The sequence below is a fragment of the Myxocyprinus asiaticus genome, chromosome 2 (assembly GCF_019703515.2).
Source record: "Myxocyprinus asiaticus isolate MX2 ecotype Aquarium Trade chromosome 2, UBuf_Myxa_2, whole genome shotgun sequence".
Lineage (NCBI taxonomy): Eukaryota > Metazoa > Chordata > Actinopteri > Cypriniformes > Catostomidae > Myxocyprinus > Myxocyprinus asiaticus.
In genome coordinates this window covers 21,136,507-21,152,261 of record NC_059345.1, presented here as the reverse complement: position 1 = coordinate 21,152,261, position 15,755 = coordinate 21,136,507, and the positions used below count along the sequence as shown (strand labels likewise).

The 15,755-nt window shown below is 38.1% G+C and overlaps 1 protein-coding gene across 4 annotated transcripts in view; it reads right to left on the bottom strand.

Moving 5' to 3' along the window:
• LOC127455869 (GRB10-interacting GYF protein 1-like) overlaps positions 1-14,566 on the bottom strand; it is a 38,247-nt gene extending 23,681 nt beyond the window's left edge. For all 4 annotated transcript variants that reach the window (XM_051724011.1, XM_051724028.1, XM_051724019.1 and 1 more), the window contains exons 1-5: positions 14,357-14,566; positions 8,715-9,266; positions 8,503-8,566; positions 6,317-6,446; positions 2,222-2,317 (exon numbers count right to left, since the gene is read on the bottom strand). In XM_051724011.1, coding sequence (XP_051579971.1) covers positions 2,222-2,317; positions 6,317-6,446; positions 8,503-8,537 — 261 coding nt within the window. In that variant the 5' untranslated portion in view covers positions 8,538-8,566; positions 8,715-9,266; positions 14,357-14,566. The remainder of the gene's footprint in view (positions 1-2,221; positions 2,318-6,316; positions 6,447-8,502; positions 8,567-8,714; positions 9,267-14,356) is intronic.
• Between the last annotated feature and the right edge of the window lie 1,189 nt (positions 14,567-15,755).

The following is a 15,755-nucleotide window of genomic DNA, read 5'->3' as shown; positions in this document are numbered from 1 at the left end:
ATAGTCGTCAACAACTGACTAGTCAATTAGTGGGGGTTGACTAATAACTAGAGCTGTCAGAATTAACGCGTTTACGCATGCGATTAATTAAAGTTTAACGCATTCATTTTTCTTAATCGCGATTAACGCATTTACCATTAATACAGCATAAACACTGGTGTGAAGGGTGGAATCTTTGTAATGTGTCCACCCGGAGTCATTACACTGATGCACATGCCACAGCCCTTCTATCAAAAGAGCCTACAAGCTTAGCATAAAATAGCAAAAAGCGGCGTTCTTAACACGCTAGTTGACCGTTATGCTCTCTCCAATGATAGACCCGCGGAGCTTAGTAAATAAAAGAATCTCTGACAACGCTTCCCTGTCAGTGATAAAATGATGGAGAAAGGACCTCTTAACACTATTTGATGTACAAAAAAAGATGGGACTTGTGAAAGAAATCAAGTATTTTTCAGCCTATGTAAGGCACATTTTAATTACCACAGAAGCACACCAAATCTTAACTATCACCAAAACGCAGAATGAGACGTTTTTGTTTATAAGCGCTTTTCATGGCGAGTTCAAAGCGGCGCACAACACTGGCGTTGCTGCTTTGATGCAAATCATGAACCCAGCGTCACAATTGCTGTACCAAAGTGGATAGCCACAGTCTACCTGCAAATTAATATTGTGGAGGATGACAGTTTAAGTGATTTAATGCACATTGCAATGAATATGCAACCTATGTAGGGACTATTTTTTAAATTACTCAAACTCCCACTTGGACTGTGGGAAACATTTAAATGTTACTTGAATTGGTGATATTTTAGTGCATTGTCTTTATATTGTGGAAGGCTTTGTTTGGGAAATGTTAGTAAAACATTATATTGCTACATAATGTTTTGTTTTCTTTCCTAAGATGGAAATAAATGAATTCTGACAAGAAAATATATATAAGTATATATGGTGTCAAATTTCAGCACTTTTAAAATCTGCGATTAATCGCAATTAACTAAAAAAATTATGCGATTCATCACAATTAAAAATTTACTGATAGCACTACTAATAACATTAAGTGGTGGTGGTTTTAATGGGAGACGCAATTCTCAAATTAATTGAGATGCAACTTCTCTAAAAACGTTTGTGTGATTATAGATTGCAGTGCTTAAAAGTGAATAATTTTCGTCTCTTTAATGCTTTTAGTTTAGTCCATTTATGCATCGCTGCTGTTACAGCCATCAAAGCACTGCATCAACAACACAATACAAGACGATCACTATTGGACGTTAAATCATCTGCTGTGAGCAATGTTCCTGTATTTGTGAGGTGCTTTGGAGAGATTAAAGTCTTTTGCTGATTCTGTCTGAAACTGCTTAAATAAATACTTGCAGTAATATGTGTTTAAACTGCATGATGTCATGAACTAGATGTGCACCCGCGCTATCTTGCAGTTCTGCGATTTTGAGTGCGCACTGCAGCAAGGATCGCCTTGAGACTCCCAAGCTCTCCGTTTACATTGAAGCGCATAATTGTGCGTTCAGGATGCACATAAGCGGTTCTGTGTCGCTCTGTATTGAAGCCCTTCTTATTTTTTTACTATTATAGTTTTGTGCAAAAGATATTATCGTTATTTAGCCTATTTATTTGTTGCATAACCGTTAGTTACCATTTTGAAATGCTCTCCTTAGCTTCCATATATCCCTCTGAAATGCAAATGATCGGGGTCACATGATCACAACGGAGTCTAAATTATATATTAAATTTTTTTTATCACTGACTAGTCAATTATAAAAATTGGAAGTTTTGCACATCCCTATCCCTTATTTATATATTTCCATCATTTTATTTTATTACGTCATTCACAATGCTTCATCGGATTGTGGTTCGTGCCATGGTGAAAGATGGTAAGTACACAGTCTTGTGGGCACAGTCTTTGTTGTAAAAATGTTAAATATTTTTTGCTTCAAATCAAAATGTTTGTAATGTTTCACCTCAGAGATGGCTGGTTTGGTTCATGGATTACAACTCTTTTATTAAAGATTCTATAAAAAAAGCCTATGGAAAAAATACTTCCGGATCCCAGATGGCTAAAAAAGTGGGCGGGCACTTTTACTCTATGTAGTGCTAAGGGCGTTTTTACAACAGTGTGTGAAAGACATAAAAAATGTGCAAGCTCCACTTCAGATTAAATTCACAGGACATCGTTTGTGATGTATGTCTAATCAGTGTGTGTGTGTGTCACCTGCTCCTCTTCAGTGAGAGGCAACAGTGCCAGCGGCTGTTGAGGCTCATCCTGCAGAATAGCAGCAAACTCCTTATCCTGCATTTCTTCAGGGACCTGAAAACACACACACACACACACACACACACACACACACAGTCCAAGACTATGACTCACTGCACTGTTTCAAATAAATGCCTGAAAATGTCAGGTTAACTGGAGAAATCCTTACTCACAGGACAGAGGAGCCTTTTAACACAAAGTTAACAACTGTGCGGTCAGACAGAGGCAAGTCAGTTTTAAGCTTGCAATACACTGACACAGAATCCTACAACAAACATTAAGTTCTGATGTTGCAATCAACTTTGACATTTTGTTGACAACTTAAATGTGCCATTTCCAAAGTAGGTTTTTATGGTTTTACTGTAGATTTTTATTTTTTCACAATACCGATACTGTCGAGGACTTGTGTGAATGGCTGGGTTTCTGGAAAACCCTTTTAAAAAACACATCAAAAGTTTAATTACAACAAAAATACATTCTTCCCTCCGAAAACAATTCAAAAAGTGAACTAGTTAGGCTAACATTACTTGAAAGCATTGTTAATCCCAATTATTATTAATGATACATTTATTGACCACAGTAGGGATGCCGCAATTAAACGGTTTTACTATTAACCACGATTATAAATGTCACGGTTAATCATAAGAATTTAGAATCAACGGTTAAAAACCATGAAATGCTTTATTTACACGTGGCAAAAATATTATATATAATGTATAAACATATTCCAGCCTTGCTGAAGCACCCCCAGATCATCACCGATCCTCCACCAAATTTCACAGTGAGTGCGAGACACTGTGGCTTGAATGCCTCTCCAGGTCTCCGTCCAACCATTAGACGACCAGGTGGAGGATCAGTGATGATCTGGGGGTGCTTCAGAAAGGCTGGAATTGGGCAGATTCGTCTTTGTGGAGGACACATGAATCAAGCCACATACAAGGTTATCCTGGAAGAAAACTTGCTTCCTTCTGCTCTGACAATGTTCCCCAACTCTGAGGATTGGTTTTTCCAGCAGGACAATGCTCCATGCCACACAGCCAGGTCAATCAATGTGTGGATGGACCAGATCAAGACCCTGTCACGGCCAGCCCAATCTCTAGACCTGAACCCCATTTAAACCTCTAGAATTTGATCAAGAGGAAGATGGATGGCCACAAGCTGTCAAACAAAGCCGAGCTGCTTGAATTTTTGTGCCAGGAGTGGCATAAAGTCACCCAACAGCAATGTGAAAGACTGGTAGAAAGCTGTTATTGAAAATCAGGGTTATTCCACCAAATATTGATTTCTGAACTCTTCCTAAGTTAAAACATTAGTTTTGTGTTGTTTAAAAATGAATATGAACTTGTTTTCTTTGCATTATTCGAGGTCTGAAAACACTGCATCTTTTTTTTTTTTTGTTATTTTGACCAGTTGTTAATTTCTGCAAATAATTTTGGGAGAAATGTTTTCAGTACTTTACAGAATAAAACAAAAATGTGCATTTTACTCAAACACATACTTATAAATAGTAAATCTAGAGAAACTGAATTTTGCAGTGGTCTCTTAATTTTTTCCAGAACTGTATATAAACATTTGCAGAGAAAGCCCCCTAAAAACAATCATTCAATATATAATGATTAAATATATAATCATTACATATACATATAATATATAATATATAATATATATATATATATATATATATATATATATATATATATGTGTATGTATGTGTAATGATTATATAAGATAGATAATAATTGTATATTTTATATATATATATAATAAATACAATTCAAATAATTTAAATGCATATTATGTTTGCAGATGATTACAGCATTGATAATACAAAAAGTGCCTTTAGAAGGCAATATATTGTTTATTTCCACATTATTGAACAAATTTTGCAATTGAATTAGTCAATCTGACTGAGAATTTAATTTAAGGGATTTTCTATGTACACGTGTCAATCCTGGTTTATACTTGACGCAGCCTCTTGTTCACGACAAATTGAGGTCATCGCAGCTGTCGCCTAGCCTTCGCGAGGCTCCGTTTTACGTGGCCGTGCACATGCACATTTTCTTTCCGCACAGTGCTTCACTCCCATTGGACGAGGAGGAAAGGGGCAGGACATATGTGCCTGTGCTTTTGAGGTAGAGTAAAACTACTTCAAATAATGTTAAAAGGAAAATGGTTGCACAGTGAAATTACCGGTTGCAACTCCTCAGTTCCTCAGACAAGGAAGCCTGTGTATCCACCACCTTTTGTACACTGAATGAAAAGGTCTAAACAATATACTAGAGTTTGGTTTCATTAATATATAATTGAACGGCTCTTGTTATTTTATACTGTGTAAAATAAAATCATTTTTATTAATGCGAGTTTAAATGTAACTGTTCATATAATTACTTAACATTTAAAACTTATCTTGACTAGGCTATAAAATATAAAACACTAGAATCTTAACTGTTAACAAATAAAAGTGCTTGAGTTTAGCCACAGACAGACAGTGTAAATAGCCTACTAGTGGTTCTTAAGTGTTTTTGTTTTGTTCACCTCTTGCATGTGACCAGCGAACATGAACTATTTATTGTCCTACCTTGCTAGGTAAAGTTCAGCAAAGCCCTTCTAAACTGCTATTTCTTGCTGTATTAGCTGATATTTTCTCAGCATTGTCATCTGTCATTTGGAGAAGAGTGCAACTGTGGTGCACGTCAAGTATAAATTCCTTAGGCCGGCAAAAGCTGATAGAAAACGAATATTTTCTCTGACTGCTGTTCAGTCTATATCACGCACACGCTGGGACTCTCTAGTGTGGTTTTCGCTTTTGACACTGGTTCGGATGACAGTGAGTGAGCGTTTTCAGGAAATGCAAAGATTTAAGGCAGTTTGCCCATATCTTCCCCACACCTGGCTCTCTGCTTGCTGGTGAAGTCTCAATTTTTCGTACAGTAAATCTGCTTGTGTGATTATTATGCCCGGGACATGCATACTGCATTAAGATCTTTTTTTTTTTTAATTGTAGAAATTAATGTGTTAAATTTCCAAGCCCTAATATAGTATATACACAATTAACTGCTTCGAGTAGGAGAAAAGCACATTAAAAATAAAATGCATTATTATTATTATTATTATTATCCAAAACCCTTCATCTGCTGAATATATAGGCAATAAAAAGCTTAATTTGATTAATACTTATTATGGAGCATTGTAACGGGGCCAAGTCTGCATCTGGTAATGTATTCTTTTTGGACTCTTGTAGCCTCTATGTCTGTGCCCATCACAGTAGGGAAAATTGTTTTTTTTTTTTTTTACATTATATAAATCAATTTAAAAAAAACTATCAGCCAAATACTTAATTCTTTAGGCCAAAAAATAACCAATAGGGCCATTCCCTGTGTTAGGTACTTTTCCCTGGGACTAGTACTTTTCAGCACTTTCACACCTAAGGAACTATAGTTCCTCAGAGCTGTTTTTGGGCAATTTTTAGCTCCTACTCTGGAGTAGGTACTTGGGGACTATGGGAGGTATAGGGACTGTGGGAGGTGCTGCAGCCTGTGATTAATCAAAAACCTATGACACACAAAGCATTGGGAAAGGAGGAGTGCACAGCCGCCATTAGTAAACAACTAGCTGCTAGCATGCTACTCAGAGGATTTTACAATTCCCTTAACAGAAATAAAAAAAAAAAAAAAATAAAGTATCCAAAGAGTGTGTCCGTGTGTGTGTGTGTGTGTGTGTGTGTGTGTGTGTGTGTGTGTGTGTGTGTGTGACTACGTTTTCGGATACAGCCAAAGCTTGTGTAAAACAGCCCTAACAAGTGTAAATCCTCCGTCTGTGTTGTTGATATTGAATTGTGCATTCCAAACACGTCAGAAGAAAATTGCGATGACGTCACAAGTGGTAACTATGTGAATGCGAATGCAAAAGGGGAAAAGTCTCCTCAGGTGTTCCATTCCGAGTTCTCATCTAGAAAATTACTAAAGGAAAAGTACCAGGACTGTAGGTGGGAAAAGGCCTAAAGAAGGTGAGAAAAAAACAAAAAAAAAACAATGCATAGATTTGTTTTCCCACCTTGTTGTCTTTGACATAAAGTGCTAGCATCTCCTCTCGGCCATAACGGTACTCTGCCAGCTTGTACTTTGGCATAGCAGGAGAGGCAGGAGGGGAAGACACACTGCCTCCACTGGAAAGTGCACGGAGCCTGAGAGAGAGAGAGAGAGAGAGAGAGAGAGAGAGAGAGAGAGAGAGAGAGAGAATCAAAACAGATCCAGCAGCAACAATCTGGAAGCTTCATGGAGGAACGTCCCACTATTGGGTAAAGTCCAAGGACAGCCCTGTCAACTACATATCCTGCTTTATTTTAGGATCTGTCAGGGCCCCGGGTGGCTGTTTAAACTTTACACAAACACTACCCCACTGAGATAAGCTGATGAAGAAGGCTTTAAGGAAACACACCACCCCTGCATTGTACATGTCAGACTCAGGAATCCATTTTTGTTGGCCAAAGACCAACTATGCACAGAGCAGTCTTAGTTCAGCAGAGAACCACGCCTAAAGGTTTACTTTCTGCATAATCATTTAGTGTGTGCCAAGAGGAGATACGGACAGAGAAGGGGGTTGGGAAGAAGGGAATGTCAAGTGAAAGAGAACCTTAGAGAAACATAGGGGAAATAAAGAGTTGGTTCAAATAAAGACTTGTGTTATTAGAATAAAATACAGAAAAGGAGTCAAGACTATAAACCAAGGAAAAGGACAGAGGTGAGAGATGAAAAGACCAGAAAACCTCACTTTGTGGAGGAGAGAAAAAGATTAAGGAAAACTGAGTTTTACGAAAAAAGCCCTGGTATTACATTGCCCTGGTGACGCATTTTTGGAGAACCGATTACAGGTGGACAGGCGAGACACATGGTCATAATACGCATCTATTTTGAGGATTTGTTTTCGGATTTCAAGGGGAGGGTCTCTGATTGTATGACAACATACTGCATATCACTCACTACGTCAGTGTATTACTGTATGATTATAAATAACAAAAAAAAATCAAAGAAAAAAAAAACCTGATTAAACCCATCTTTAGCATCATCCTGTTTCAAACTGATCACCTAAAAAGCATCGTAATACCAGGCATAAATGGAGCCAAAGAGAGAAGGAAAGAAGTGGGAGGGAAAATACAGTTGAAGTCAGAAGTTTAAATACACCTTAGCCAAATGCATTTAAACTCATTTTTTCCTACCACCCCTGGAGTCGCAAGTTCGAATCCAGGGTGTGCTGAGTGACTCCAGCCAGGTCCTAAGCAACCAAATTGGCCCGGTTGCTAGGGAGGGTAGAGTCAAATGGGGTAACCGCTTCGTGGTCGCGATTAGTGGTTCTCGCTCTCAACGGGGTGCGTGGTAAGTTATGCGTGGATCACGGAGAGTAGCATGAGCCTCCACATGCAGAGTCTCCGCGGTGTCATGCACAACGAGCCATGTGATAAGATGCGCGGACTGACGGTCTCAGAAGCGGAGGCAATGGAGACTTGTCCTCCACCACCCGGACTGAGGTAACCGTGCCACCACGAGGACCTACTAAGTAGTGGGAATTCATCTCTATTAGACAGAATGCGTCTCGTTTCTGAGCGGTATGGTGGCTGCGTGGTCCCATGGTGTTTATACTTGCGTGCTATTGTTTGTACAGATGAAAGTGGAACCCATTTGGAAATTGCTCCCAAGGATGAACCAGACTTGTGGAGGTTCACAAGGTCTTGGCCGATTTCTTTTGATTTTCCCATGATGTCAAGCAAAGAGGCACTGAGTTTGAAGGTAGGCCTTAAAATATATCCACTGGTACACCTCCAATTCAGTACACCTCCTATCAGAAGCTAATTGGCTAACTGTCTAAAGGCTTGACATCATTTTCTGGAATTTTCCAAGCTGCTTAAAGGTAGTTAACTTAGTGTGTGTAAACTTCTGACCCACTGGAATTGTAATATATTCAATTAAAAGTGAAACAATCTGTCTGTAAACAATTGTTGGAAAAAGTACTTGTGTCATGCACAAAGTAGATGTCCTACACGACTTGCCAAAACTACAGTTTGCTAATATTATATCTGTGGAGTGGTTAAAAAAATTAGTTTTAATGACTTCAACCCAAGTGTATGTAAACTTGTGATTTCAACTGTATATGAGATAGACAGAGAAAGAGGGCAATCTGGCAACAAGGGAAGGAAACACCAAAAGAGAAAGGAAGGGAAACAGACTATAAGAGAGAGATTTTACCATTCTGGGCCGAAGTTAAGTGTTTCAGCAGTCATATTCTTCCTTCCTTCTCAGAGGTGAAAGTCTGAAAACAAAAATACCTGAATATGACAATGCAACGTAGTGAAATAGGTTCTACACATACTCCCGTTCGCACACAAAATCTTGTATTATATTGCTGTGTGCATGAACACAGCAAACATTTTTCAAACACATTTTTATGTTACTCTTACCCTGTCCAGGGGAGCGGCGCAGGCAAGATCAGGCTGGACCAGGTTTGGGTGAGAGGGGCAATAAGTGTGTATGTTTGTGTGTATGTGTGTGCGTTTCAGAATTTCCAACTTAAGATATATGAAGTATATAGCTGCCTTAATTCAGGGCGTGTGTGCAGGAGGGCAAAAATCCTACAGGTCAAATGTGGTGTAAGAGATCTCCTGTTCACAGCCGTTGAAAACAAACAAACAGAATCCAAAAACATTAAATTAAACCCCCAAAAATGAGTAATACCTGTGTGACTGCAATAACTGCAGAGTTTGATACTGACGTGACGTCTACAGTCGATTTGACTGTAGGTAATGAAACAAAACAGACAAAAACGAGACTAAACTAATTTGTTGATAATACAGTTGCAAGAAGCAGTTATGACTCCCTAAACTTTTGCTCTCCTTCTCTGCGTGTTTGAGTGTGTGTTTCTTTATCTTTCCGTTGTACTGGCAAAGCTGTGTGGACCAGGCCCCAGCTGGTGACCCCCTCCTCACTCCAAACAATCCCTCTCCCTTCTTTATCTGCAGGAGAAAATAAGAAATCCTCTCATAAAACTCTTCAAATCTACTGACAAAATGCAAGTAATAAAACAGAAGGTGCAGAAGGTATTTTTTTTCCACTTTTTTTTTTTATTCCTAAAGAAATTAACAGTTGGGCTGAAATAGTGGTTCATCTCATTTAAAGTAACATGAGATCACATTAAACTCTAATGATGTTGTGCGAGAGCAGCACTGCAGTTCGCGCCTGACTGAGGAGAGGAAGAATTACACAGCTCACAGTCCAGATGCACTCCAAACAGCTTCAGGTGATGTAGATTGCAAAGTATGAGGGAATTATAATGTAAAAATACAAAATAAGTAAATATAGAAGCACTCTCGTTGTGGAGTAAGTGGAGCTGGAGCAAAACTTGTGTCGAGAGTCTTTAAAGGAAACACCCCGGCATTACATTTTAAATGCAGTTATATTTAATGCGTTATAGCTCTATTAAAGTTCAAATAGTACGGAAGCAGATCATGTAAATAAATACAAACTCCGAAACTGGCATTTCTCTGTGCGGTCAGCGCCTCTTCCATGAGTTGCGCCAATGTCCTGATCGAAGGGGGAAGAGATTGAAACTGCACCCGTCTGAGGCACACTCTGTCGTGGGGACGCTCATCCCTCGAGCGCTTGCTGCAGCTAGATTATAACGTGATGGCTCGCGACTAATTGAATCATAATATATGTCACTGCGCATTTGTTATTGTAAAGAAAATTGGCAATACGCAGCATTATTAATAAGAGAGAGTTTGTTTTTTTGTGAGTTAAAGATGGCTTGAAGTGAACAGAAAGGTTAGAGAGGGTAGTCTTCGCCCCATTACACACTGCAACAAAATACGTTTTTGATTTGTTTTTGTTTTGGCTTGTTTTCCAATATAAATATATAAAACTTCTTTAAAACAACATACTTTCTTTAGCAGCTATACTGCATGAAGAAAAAATTGTTAATCGAAGAAAGTTGAATATAATATTAAAAATAGAAATATTTTAAAATATCTAAAAATCCTTTAAAAAAAAAAGATGCATTCACCTGAGAAGCAGCATATAAGATATTTAGACTTGCTTTTAGAGAATAGATCTTGAATATAAGTATATTTGGTCTTTACTGCACTCGCAGAAGTATAACCATGTGAAAAAATACATTTATATACAAAATACACTTATATTTAAGATACATTCTCTTAAATCAAGTCTAAATACCTTATATGTTGCTTCTCAAGTAAGTGTATCTTGTTAAGGATTTTTAGACAATTTTAAATGGAAAACAAGACAAAAAACACTTGATAGCAAATAGGAGTTTTGCAGTGAATTTCTTTATTAAACATGTATTTTTTCCCTTTAATTCAGTGAATGTCATTTAGAGGTATTTTTAAAAAACTTTATTGTTAGTAAGCACGTTCAATACAACCTTTTAAGTCAGGACACAAGCTGAATACTCGGTTAAGAGCTAATGATTGATCGTTGAAATAAATCGCAGAATAGTCGAAAAATAATTCTAATAATCGTTAGATTATTCGATTATCAAAATAATTGTTAGTTGCAGCCCTAATTAACAGTAAACCTTAAACATACACTGGCGGCCAAATGTTTGGAATAATGCACAGATTTTGCTCTTATGGAAAGTAATTGGTACTTTTATTCACTAAAGTGGCATTCGGCTGATCACAATGTATAGTCAGAACATTAATAATGTGAAAAATTACTATTACAATGTGAAAAAAAAAAAATCAGAACTTCTCAAACTACTTCAAAGAGTTCTCATCAAAAAATCCTCCACATGCAGCAATGACAGCTTTGCAGATCTTTGGCATTCTAGCTGTCAGTTTGTCCAGATACTCAGGTGACATTTCACCCCACGCTTCCTGTAGCACTTGCCATAGATGTGGTTGTCTTGTCGGGCTCTTCTCACGCACCTTACAGTCTAGCTGATCCCACAAAAGCTCAATGGGGTTAAGATCCATAACACTCTTTTCCAGTTATCTGTTGTCCAATGTCTGTTTCTTTGCCCACTCTAACCTTTTCTTTTTGTTTTTCTGTTTCAAATGTGGCTTTTTCTTTGCAATTCTTCCCTCTTTTTTTGGAAATTTCAAGCATTGTATAGCCTTCATTCCTCAAAATAATGATTGACTGACGAGTTTCTAGAAAAAGCTGTTTCTTTTTTGCCATTTTTTACCTAATATTGTCCTTAAGACATGCCAGTCTATTGCACACTGTCTGTAGCAACTCAAAAACAAACACAAAGACAATGTTAAGCTTCATTTAATGAACCAAATAGCTTTCAACTGTGTTTGATATAACAGCAAGTAATTTTCTAGTACCAAATTAGCAATTTATTATGATTACTCAAGGATAGCTGGTGGAGCGACAGCTGCCTTGAAATGGGGCCTATCTAGATTTGATCAAAAATTACTTTTTTTCAAATAGTGATGCTGTTTTTTTACATCAGTAATGTCCTGACAATACTTTGTGATCAGTTGAATGCCACTTTGGTGAATTAAAGTACCAATTTCCTTCCGAAACAGCAAAATCTGTACATGATTCCAAACTTTTGGCCACCAGTGTATGTATAAAATCATGATCGCTCATATGAGATGAAGATTTCAGTCATATCAGTAACCTTATAAAAGCTGTTTTATTCTACATGGAGAAGGTCCCCGTTATGGGGGCTGCCATGTTAGGATCACATGACCATCTGAATACTACTCGCTTAATCTACGTAACCAATGTTATTGGACATGTTCACTCATGGATTAAATTGATCATTACTGACTGTGTAGAATTTCTACAATGGCATATGAAACTGAAAACTACTGCATTTGAATGATGTGCATTCATCCGCTAGTCAAAGTCCAAGACAACATAAAAAAACAATTAGAGAGCAGTGCACCTTTAAAGTCCCTGTGAATTGCTCTGACGAGTTTACAGTTTAGTTTACAGCCACATACACAAGCATATCCCTTTCCACCGTGCTGCTCATGTCAGAGTCACTTACTGGAGCCACTTGGGAAGCGATCTCAATAACGGGCAGCTTTTCCAAAGACTTGAGAACCCAACAATGTTCTAACAAACCCATTACTGCATAATAAGCCCACAAAAAAACCCATTGCATCACAGTCTTTGTTTACAACAAGGTTGGAGAAAGTGCCAATACAGATGAATAAGAAACAAGCAAGTAAAAGATAAATATATCCATGTTTTGAATCACAATACCCTAAGCATAAAGAATAAAGAACATTTACTTGAACTGAACATCCAAAGAAACCACACATCCAGCTCCCACGTTGGTGTGTTCCATTCAGAAGTGATAATCCCTATGCCCTATTCCCTTTGAAGACAATTACCCCCTACTGCGAGACCTTCAGATGGGTGAAAGGCAATAATAGTCAGTAAGAACTCTCATTTTAAGCGATTCTTATTGGGAAATCTGTTTGGAATGACCCTACAGCATGGCTTGTGTTGCATTTGAAGTGCCCTGCGAAGGCATGATCAGCACCAGTTAGAACACAGGCAGGCACGCTGAAAAGATGTAGAGGGGGAGGGTGCATTTTAGTTCAAGAAAGCATTGGATTTGAAAAGGTTTATGAAGCTCTATGTGACGTAATGGGTGTTCCCGAGTCTTTTTAGAAGGAAGACAGAGACAGCAGACTCTAAATGCTTAAATTATCTGAAAATAAATTTTTTCAATGTTTAGAAGTTCACTAGCATACTGTAAGAAGCACAATTTTCATTTTGATTTCACAGGGTCTTTAAAAACAAAGAAATACGTCAGCCTGGTGGACAGTGCACATGTTCTGACACGTTTCATGGTGGTGCATATGTGCGAGCGACCCAAGTTCAAATGATCCCACCTACCATTTTCACCCTATCATTTCCAGTCTATACTAAAATATCCTAAAAATTGAAGGCAAAAGCCCATCAAAGTTATAATAAAAAAAGAGAGAAAGATATTGATCCCAATCAAACTATAACAGTATATGCATTTAGAAACACATGGTTTCTCAAAGTATAATTGTCCTCACAAAAAGCCACAAGGGCTTGCTAGAACACCATAATTTTGTAAGGGTGGGCATGATGTGCATATTGACATATCTGGACAACAAAACTAAAAGGAGTTATTTCAATCAGAATAGCATGAAGATGGGAAAGAAAATCCCAGGGGTTTAATCACAGCACTTACAGATGTCATAGCAACAGGAATATCCAAGCAACAGAATAACCCTCTGAGAATTAGCTTAATAATGTTCACTGGAGGAGTCTGGTTCATATAAATAAAGTACTACAGCACACAAGAACGCATGTCTGTGAGAGTGGCGTGCACCATCTCCAGAACAGCTGAAATCACCTTTAACTCCAAAATGAAGGATTTTAGGGAAATAGTTTTGAGTCATAAGCAAATATGGGACTTGCATTTTAGCATGTGCAATAATATACAATGCATGAGTGAGAGAGGGGCGTGCACCATCTCAAGAACAACTTAAGGCCAATTTAACTTAACAATGAAGAATTAAAATGCACATTTGAGTTCACAATTAAACAAGGAATGTGCAATATTATCCATGCGAACAACTGCCAAACATCCGCAAAAAGCGCAAAGTATAAACAGACAAGAGACACAGGGGTCACTAACGGGGTCAAACTGCTATAAGGGTCCTTCTGACATTACAGCTAACCAGCAGCAACTACTCGCCATTGCAACAATTCGTTAATCCTTGCACTTCAGAAAAAAAGAAGAGTTAAGAGGGGCGTCGCGTGCATCGCCTGCACACTCCTTCTCCCTGTGCACGGGGCGCCCCTCCAAACTCCACTCCGCTGCTTCGCGTGGCCTTCAACCCACGGCCAGAGTTGTCTTGCCAAACACATTAAAAAAAACATCTCAACCCAAAACAGCCCGACATATTTCCTATCCACACATGCACTGACCACTTAAAGTCCATTATGCACTCGTGTGTTTTTTCTAAAAACATACTCACTGTCCTGCCCCTTCCAAGTTTGCACAAAACTTAATGCAACACCCATCTGCCATTAACGCTACAAACATTCAAGGGGGGAGAGAGGTAGAGAGACAGTTGCTCACCGTATCTGGAGCTGTCGAAGGCAATTTTTACTGTCCAGTCACCCTGTCAAACTCTACGACATTGACTTTGGATGCATGTGCAGTTGCTTGTGTTATGTGCTACTCCTCGTGAATCGCGTTCCGTTTTCACTGTTTTTACTCTCTCTCTCTCTCTCTCTCTCTCTCTCTCTCCAATGGTCGCTGCGTGTTGATGTCTGTACGCTCTTGTTGTTTGTGTTTTAGGGAAGATGGCCGTCCTACTCAGTTCTACCACGTGACCACAGTGAGCATGAAGACAGCGACCCCTAACGGGAGACTTGAAACGACTAGTCAAAATTTATTTTTCCGAAATAAAAGCCACTAACAGTAAATAACTCTAAATAAATAAATAAAGTTATTGGCATGGTTGCTTCACACACTCTATTTCCAGAGTATCGATACAGATAACAAAAAAATTGTGACAGTGATGACAATAAAAATGCAAAAACAATATATAATAGAATAGAATAAACATTTAACAAGACATTAACAACGTAATGAAGTTTAAATTAACTTTAATAAGAACACTCCATTGTACAGACAGACAACTAGTGATGATGATGATGATGATGATGATGATGATTACCTCTAGTGGTACTGGCTCATAAAGGAGTGAGGTTGAATTGAAACTATCAAAGCACTATCATAAAAAAAAAAAATGGTTGTGTGACATATATAAAAAACAAAAGGGGTGGATGTACACTGGTGGCCAAAAGTTTGGAATAATGTACAGATTTTGATGTTTCGGAAGGAAATTGGTACTTTAATTCACCAAAGTGGCATTCAGCTGATCACAGAGTATAGTCAGGACATTACTGATGTAAAAAACTGCACCATCACTATTTGAAAAAAGTAATTTTTGATCAATAGACAGGCTCCATTTCCAGCAGCCATCACTCCAACACCTTATCCTTGAGTAATCATACTAAATTGCTAATTTGATACTAGTAAATCACTTGCCATTATATCAAACACTGCTGAAAGCTACCTGAATCATTAAATGAAGCTTAACATTGTCTTTGTGTCTGTTTTTGAGTTGCCACAGTATGCAATAGACTGGCATGTCTTAAAGCCAATATTAGGTCAAAAATGGCAAAAAAAGAAACAGCTTTCTCTAGAAATCCGTCAGTCAATCATTGTTTTGAGGAATGAAGGCTATACAGTGCTTGAAATTGCCAAAAAACTGAAGATTTCATACAAAGCTGTACACTACAGTCTTCAAAGACAAAGGACAACTGGTTCTAACAAGGACAGAAAGAGATGTAGAAGGCCAGATGTACAACTAAACAAGAGGATAAGTACATCAGAGTCTCTAGTTTGAGAAATAGACGCCTCACGTGTCCTCAGCTGACAGCTTCATTGAATTCTACCCACTCAACAC